Source organism: Tupaia chinensis, unplaced genomic scaffold, assembly GCF_000334495.1.
Source record: "Tupaia chinensis unplaced genomic scaffold, TupChi_1.0 Scaffold000081_1, whole genome shotgun sequence".
Taxonomy (NCBI): domain Eukaryota; kingdom Metazoa; phylum Chordata; class Mammalia; order Scandentia; family Tupaiidae; genus Tupaia; species Tupaia belangeri.
The window spans coordinates 444,301-452,153 of NW_006159542.1; the positions used below are offsets into that span (position 1 = coordinate 444,301).

A 7,853-nucleotide genomic window follows, 5' to 3' on the forward strand; every position below is an offset into this window, starting at 1 on the left:
TCCTGGCCTCTGCAGAGAGGGTAAGGGGAGAAAGACATCCCAGCTGGCCCGAGGAAGCCAAGCCGTGGGGAAGGACGGAACATGTGTTTGGAGGACAAATTGTAGGCGGAGGATTTCTGTGGTTACCAGGGTGGATTTCTTCTAAGTCCCCACGCAAGAACTTAGGGAAAGGCCCCACCCCCACCGACCTTCTGCTATTTCAAAACTAAACAGACCTGCGCCTTCATCCACTGCAGGGTACCAGGGACAGAATCCAATAAGATTATGCACGTGCAAGTGCTTAGTGAGTTAGTATTTGTTCAGGGCCCTGCACCAGTATGGGGTCATGGTGCTGGCACTGGAGAGGCTGGGCAGACCTCACCGGCACCTGCAGCCCTTCCCCCCTGCAGAGCAAGCCCCTCTCCGTATTAACGCTGCCGATCCAAAGTGTGGAACCAGAGTGAGCGCGCTCAAGCCTGTATCACACATCCTGTTTGTCATCCCCCTCTCTCGCCCCCCACCTCAGTCCTTTTTTAAAACAAAGAAAGGCATTTACAAAAATAACACAAACTCATAACCTACGCAGATATCCAGGCTCCTCACAGTCCCATGCATGGTCTGGAGCGGGTAGGGATCAGGGATGGGTAAGCACTGGAGGGCCACCTTTCACCAGTATCTGCCCTACAGGGGCACAAAAAGCAAGGTACCCAGAGGCCTGGGCTAGGCCAGGTGCCACGGCAGCCAGCCTAGAGGGAGGGTGGAAAAGAGGAGCTGCCTTCTGCCTCCTGGTTGTCCTAGATGCCCGCCCCCTACTTCTTCCCATAAGTGAGAGTGAAGACAACTCCTCCCTCCAAGCTAGACTCCTCCACCTCACTTCCCCCTTCCCCTCCAACTCCAAGGACTCCCCGCTGTGAAGTGTGCTGGCCAGCTGCCCCCTTCCTGCCAGGCCCCCCTCACCCCTCCCCTGCATTGCTGCAACAGCATAATTGGTCCTAAATCCCTCCTCTGGCCAGCCTCCACTCCACCGTGGCAAAATGGGCTCTCTGAAGCACAGGCAACCCCCAGCTGCAAGACTGCCAGCCTGGCCTGCCTCCGCCTCCAGCATTCTCAGTTTATAAAGCAGAGGGCCACTGCCCTCTGGTCCTGAGTCAGGCTTTTTAGAAGCAGTAAAGAGACCATCTTTATCGGAACCCTTGGACAACTTGTTAAATGTCGGGCTTCCTGAACAACCGACATCTGTGGGGTTAGATGGGCTCTGGGAACTTTTCGTGCAATGAACTTGGACAATCATCTTGCCCATTTCACACTGTTGGGGAAAAGCTGTCCTACTTCAGGTGGCCAGCAACATGACCAACTGCCCACCCCACAGGATCTTACGTTAGGACTAGGGTCAGTCTTCCCTCCCACCCCGACCCTGTGCTTTCCAAAGGCTGGTCATGGAGGCTTCCCTAAACAGCCCAACCCAACTAATTCACTGAGTGTCCAAGGGAAGTCACTTTAGATCCACAGGCCTCAGTTTCCCTATATACAGCGGGTGGGGTAAGAGCTGTCCAGGGTCCTTTTCAACTTCCAAGTAAAGTGTATGACCTTGATGTTGTACCCTGTGTTCTGTCCCATCAGGGGGTCCAGTCCTAAAATGCCAAAAGCCTACATTTTTCCATGTGTGTTTTTTTGGGGGAAAGAGAGAAGACTCTTTTCTCATTCAAAGTGAAACTTTTAAAAAGCATTCCTCATATGCTGGTACTTCAAAAAGTTCATGGAAAATGTAATCACAGTATGAGTTTATTTTGGTGCAAAAGTTTTGGAAATCCATACTCAGTTATTTTTTCCCCCACAATATGCATTTCTGATTTTTTTTTTTTTTTGAGGTTTTTGCTATAGGGCATGTGCACTTGCCAGAAAGACAAGGAGAAACAGAGAGACAGAAAGCAAGAAATTTAAGGGGGATGGCCACACCGCAATCCCTTCTCCATTCTCCTCTCAGGATCTTGGGCACAAATGCACACATGCCTGGCATGAGTTTAAGCCACTAGGTCCGGAACTCAAACCACAGCCGACTACGTGGGAGTCCAGCGACATAGCCATTACGCTAACTGCTGGTCTTCATTTCTGAATTTTTTAAAAGACATCTTCCCCAACACTATCACACAGCCAATTTCCACTACGAGTCAATCAATGGTCAGCTTGCCTGGAACACTTTTTTTTTTTTTTTGAGAGGTTTTTGCTATAGGGCTCTTGCGCTCGCCAGAAAGACAGAGACAGAGAGCTGGAAAACAAGAAATCACCCCCGGGGGGATGGCCACGCTGCAAACCCTTCTTCTCCATTCTCTTCTCAGGATCTTGGGCATGCAAGCACACACCCCGTGCTATGAGTTTAAGCCACCGGGTCTGGGACTCGAACTGCAGTCGACTACATGGGAGTCCAGCAACATAGCCATTACGCCAACTGCTGGTCCAGATTTAGCATCATTTTTTCATCAAAAGAATTATTTTTTAATTACCATCAAAATAGATACACATTTAAGTGCGCTCGTCAGAGAGACAGATACAAAGTGAAAAATCACCCCCCCCATGGGGGGTGTTGGCCTCACTGCCTCACTGCAATCCCTTCTCCTCCCCATTCTCTCAGAATTGTGGGCAAGCATGCACATGCACCCAGTGCGAGTTTTTAAGCCCCTTCTTCAGGACTTGAACCATGATCAACCAACTATATGGGAGTCCAGCAACATAACCATTATGCCATCTTCTTGTCCCAGGCTGTTTTTTTTAATAGTGTCCATTATTAGAAAATTGTTTAAAGAATTACTTTATTAATTTTATGTATTTATTTAATTTGGCCAGAGAGGAAGAGAGAGAGTGAGGGAGGGAGGGAGGGAGGAAGAGGGAGAGAGAAAGAGAAGGAGAGGGGGGGAGTGGGGAGAGGGGGGAGAGAGAGACAGAGAGAGGGAGGGAGGGAGGGAGGGAGGAAGCCACCAGGTCCAGGACTCAGTTTACCATGTGGGAGTCCAGCACCCTTAACCACCATGCCACCTGCCGGCCCCCATTATTATTAATTTTTTCAAATCTTTCTCTGTAGTCCGAAAAGGAGAATTGAGAAGTTGCTAAGATTACAATCTACCTACAACCGTTAGTACCCGACTGTTCATTGAGGGTTTTTCTATCCTTCCCATCACTTAATCCTCCCCACATCCTCATTTTAAAGACCAGGACACCGCTGCTCAGAGCGCTAAGGTCCCCAAGCTGCACAGCTGGGCTGTAAGGTGCAAACACAGATCTCCTAACTCTCAAGTTCTCCATGTGTGCACTGTACCACGATGAGTCAATGCTGAGTTCCAGACAGTGAGTGCAGCTATGCCAAAAGCCACCCTGGCCAAGGAACTGGCCCCTCCCGGGCCTGGCGGCCTGGCGGAGTGCTAACCAGCCAGCCGCACATCCTAGCAGCTCTCCCTACAGAGCCGGCTGGAAGGCTGCTGCGTGCAGGGCAACGGGAGGCAGGGCTGAGCAGCTCCACACGAGCAGCGGCCATGCCAGGGATTTAGTCAACAGAGAGCTAATATGAGTCAACAGCGAGTGCCACTGCCAAACACACTAATGGGATCTTCAGCTGCATTAATAGAAGGAGGGTGTCTCGGGTAGGCTGGGGAGGGAGCCCTCAGGTATGGGCTGGGCTGGGCTGGGCAGGGCCAGGCAGGGCAGGGCCGGGCCGGGCTAAGGAGAGGGAAGCTCCGTCAAGGCAAGGCAGGTTTCTTGGACAGGAGTGGCTCAGGGTGGGCAGCATTCTGGCTGGTAGGTGAGCCAGGGAATCACTAGAAGCTGAGTTTGTCTGGTAAGCCCACCACAGACTGAATGTTACAGAGAGCTTTTTATTTATTTACTTACTTACTTTTGCCAGAAGGTGAGTACGCTTTAGAGAAGGGAGAGAGAAGGGCAGAAAGCACCCACAATGGGGCATGCTGCAATCTTTCTCCTCCATTTCTCACTCCCATGAGGATTTTGAGCACGCATGTACACACACCTGGAATGTTTCTCAAGCCGCTGGTCGGGGTCTCAAACCACATGGTTGGCCACGTGGGATCCAGCTCCCTTAACCACTAGGCTATGAATCTAATCCTGGATGACATTATTATTATTATTATTATTATTTAATTTGCTATAGGGCACATGCACTCGCCAGAGAGAGTGAGAAAGCATCTGCGGGTTGGGGGTGGGGGAGATTGGCCTCACAGTAATCCCTTCTCTTCCATTCTCCTCTTAGGATTCTGGGCATGTGTGCATATGCACCCAGAGTGTTTTCAAGTCACCTACTCTGGGACTTGAACTGCACAGTTGGCCATGTGGGATCCTGCCAACTTAACCATCAGGCTGCTGAACGACTTTCTTTATTTTTATTTATTTATTTTTTTGAAGAGGTTTTTGGTATAGGCTGCATGGCTCCTAAGAGAGGAGAGAGAGAGAAAGTGAGAAATCACCCCCTCCCCCGGAGGGATGACCACATCACAATCCCTTCTCCTCCCTTCTCCCCACAGGATTGGAAACACATGCCCGGCATGAGTTTAAGCTACCAGGTCCGAGACTCAAACTATGGTTAACTACGTGGGAGTCCAGCAACACAACCATTATGCCATCTGCTGGTCCTAATGCTGGATGGCTTTTAAAAAGATCCTTTAATTCGCATTTTATCAAAGATTGAAACCATTGACTATCCACAACAAAGGTTAAGAACACCCAGAGCTGCCAGGCAGCTCAATCTGTTCCCAAAGAGACTCCAAGCCCTGTTGATGGAGAACCAGTGGGACAGACAGCTATAGGTGCTTTTTAAATTATTATTACATTTAACAGTTAGACCATGGCTTTGCCAAGTGACACCGTGTAAGAAATGCTAGATGTGTGATCCTATAATCTCACTGTCAATGTCTCCAGGAAGCCCTCCTGATTCCTTCACCCCATCAGTTCCCAGAACCCCATCCAGCTATGTCTGAGACCTAGTACAACAGAATTTAAAAAAATAAAAATAAAGGGAGGTTAGGGTTTCTAACTGTGTGTTCCAGGAGCCTCCAGGCCATGTCTCATGCACCTGTGTGCCCACAGCACTCAGCACACGCAAACACCCTAATGTGTGCACTGTCCTGGGGTGAAGGGCCAAGGTAGTCACTGCAGGTGTTACTTGGTTAGAGGCCATCTCTGAACACGAGTGTCCTGACTAGGACTAATAAAAAGTTTATGACAACATGTAACCACTTCTAGGACTAGGATTCTTTCTTTGCTCCACCTACTAAAATCCATGGGGAGGGGGGCTTATTTACAAAGGAGTCCCAGTTAGCCTGGCAACATTCCTAGGTGCCTTTGGAAGTGAATAGAGACCCAGAATCCAGAGAAAGCCATCCCGGTCAAAGGTATCTCCTATCCACGCAACAAACAGCAAGGCAACACCAGAGCCCAGGAAGGACTAAAAGTCCAGGAAACAGAAGAGAATCATGACAGGCGGGGCCAAATGCCTAAAAGGACTGCATGAACAGCGAGGCTGGTGCAGAGGGTCTGAGAAATGGCACAAATGCTCCCAATTCATCAAGGAGCTGGCTGCCTGGCGCTCACCTCCTAACTCCGAGAATCAATTACAGGAACTCACGCTCCGACCTGGGAAGATTAGTGGAGGAGACTGTGCAATGCAGTCCTAATACCTAATAAATCTTTAGATCGATGAGCCGTGCTGACTGGTGATTTTTCTTCATCTTTCTTCCCTAAGAGCTCAAATGACAAAAGCCAGCATTTGCTTTTTTATTTGCCTTTGGACAGGGAGTATATACGTGTGTGTCTGAGTATAAATAAAGTTTGAGATTCAGTAAATCATCTTCCAGCACTGAGAATTCTGCCATCATGAGAACCTGGGGTGGGTGAATTGTTTGGTCCAGTGGCCTTTTATAAAGTGAAGAAACCTTTCAGGATGCAAATGTGCCCTTCCCCCACGCTCAGAGGCTCCACTGGCTTTAATAAGTCAGCATTCCCACCTGACCTGCGTTTGTGTACCTGTCTGAGTCTATTCACCAAGCAAGCACTTCACTCGGCTGGCGTTTTTCATCCCAGAAACGCCACGGAAGCCTGCCGCACAAGCCTGACAGAAGCAATACATTTAATAAACGAGTCATCTCAGGGGAACGGACAAGAAAACCACCAGCAAGGAGCACTGTCAAAGTTCTCAAGGATACATTCCTTTCCCACATCTGAGATGCAAACTACGCCACGTCCTTTGCAAACAGAAGCTGCCCACTCCAGAGGTGGCCTGCTCACCTCCCTCTCACCTCCCTCTCCTCCCAGTTCTCAGGCCTCCTCTCCCAGTAGAATAAGAGCTGGAGAGCCTTGTTCTTGGGGAGCAGTAACAGTTTAAAGCTATCTTAAAGACAACAGCACTATGCACCGGAATGTTGGCTCCTATTCCAAGAATAAAAAGGCCCCAAAAGGGCATTTTCATAACCAAATGATATCCTATAGAGAGCACAAGGAACCACAAAAACAAAACTGGCACAAATGAAACTGTCTCAGAATTAAACCTACACAGGGATGCAGCAAAACCCAGGCCAGGCAGGCTGTGACGTCCTTGAGACCCCAACATGTGCCTAGTTGGTTCATGGAGCCCAAATAATTCCATCCGGGAAGGCCTAAATGCCTCCTCTAGAAGTCCAGGTAATATTGTTTTCTTTCCTCGAACCCCTCGGGTTGGTCTGTACTATTCATCTAAAAGCTCAGCCACTGCTGTGTCCTCAGTCACACCCAAAGATCCCCGAAGGGATCGTCTGCCGCAGCGCCGAGTGCACACGGGGCGCCCCGTTAATGTGTGGGTCTGATCTGATCTGATCTAGCCCCTTCGGCCAGGAAGGTTCCTCGGCGGCTGGCCGCTCTGCTGGGGACAGCAGCGCCAGCCTAGCTCTCTGCTGGAGCAAGGCGGGGGTGCAACCACCTGTGGGCGGGTGGCCCGTACGCAGGCCCAGGCGCCGCCGCCCTGGGGGGCCCGGGCCCCAAGCACGTTGCCAGGGGGAGAAAGTCCGGCGCCCAGGCCCTGCGGGCGCCCCAAGGCCGACACCCCGTGCCCTGGCAAGGGCTCCGCTGGCGCAAAGTTGGCCAGGTCCGAGAGAGCCGGTTCTAGAGTTAGCTCCCAAGTCGCCCAACACCTGCGAGGCTGCGGGCCAGGAGGGGCTCTTTGGGAAGCACCCAGAGGGGATCGGCAAAGAGCAAAAATGATCCTCGGACCCCCCCTCTCAAACTTGGGGCACCTGCTGGGTAGCAGGCGAGGGGCTTCTCCCGGTTCTCTCATCCAGACCTCAAGGCGAATTTAGCGAGAGGGGGCAAGCAGAACACCCCGGGGGCAGCGCCATACCGCTTTGGGATTTTCTACCCAAGAACCCAGCATCAGGAAGGCCCTCTCTGGAATGTGGGGACGAAGGGGGAACACCGGACAGGAGCACTGACCGGGGGCGGGGACTCGGTACCTGGGGTCTGTGCGCGCTGGGGAGGAGGTGACGCCCAAAGGATTAGGTGGGCGCCGGGGAAGGCGCAACTCTGCGGCGCAATGTGCCAAGCAGGAGGCACCGGCGAAAGAAGGGGCCCCGGAAGAGACCGAGACTGGTGGCCCCGTTGGGAACAGGATTAAGGAGTCCTCTCCAGTGAGAAGGGGGAGGGGATCCCCAGAGAGCTGCGAGGGGAACGCTACAGAAGGGAACTCGGACGGAGGAGTTGCCCCCCAGGGGCGCGAGTATTAGTGCCCCGGCCCCGACACTCACCGGCAGATCCACGCTCACTTCGGTCCCGTCGAGCAGGAAGACGCGGCAGTACAGGGTGGCCTTGGCGGCGCCGGCGGCGGAGATGTGCACGGCCGCGCCGCC

The 7,853-nt window shown here is 51.8% G+C and overlaps 1 protein-coding gene across 1 annotated transcript in view; it reads right to left on the reverse strand.

The window, feature by feature from the left end:
- The window catches only part of EPB41L4B (erythrocyte membrane protein band 4.1 like 4B), a gene marked incomplete at its 5' end in the record, with an annotated part of 173,769 nt that extends 165,916 nt beyond the window's left edge, over window positions 1–7,853 (reverse strand). The window contains 1 exon segment of the mRNA XM_014585368.2: window positions 7,752–7,853. Coding sequence (XP_014440854.2) covers window positions 7,752–7,853 — 102 coding nt within the window.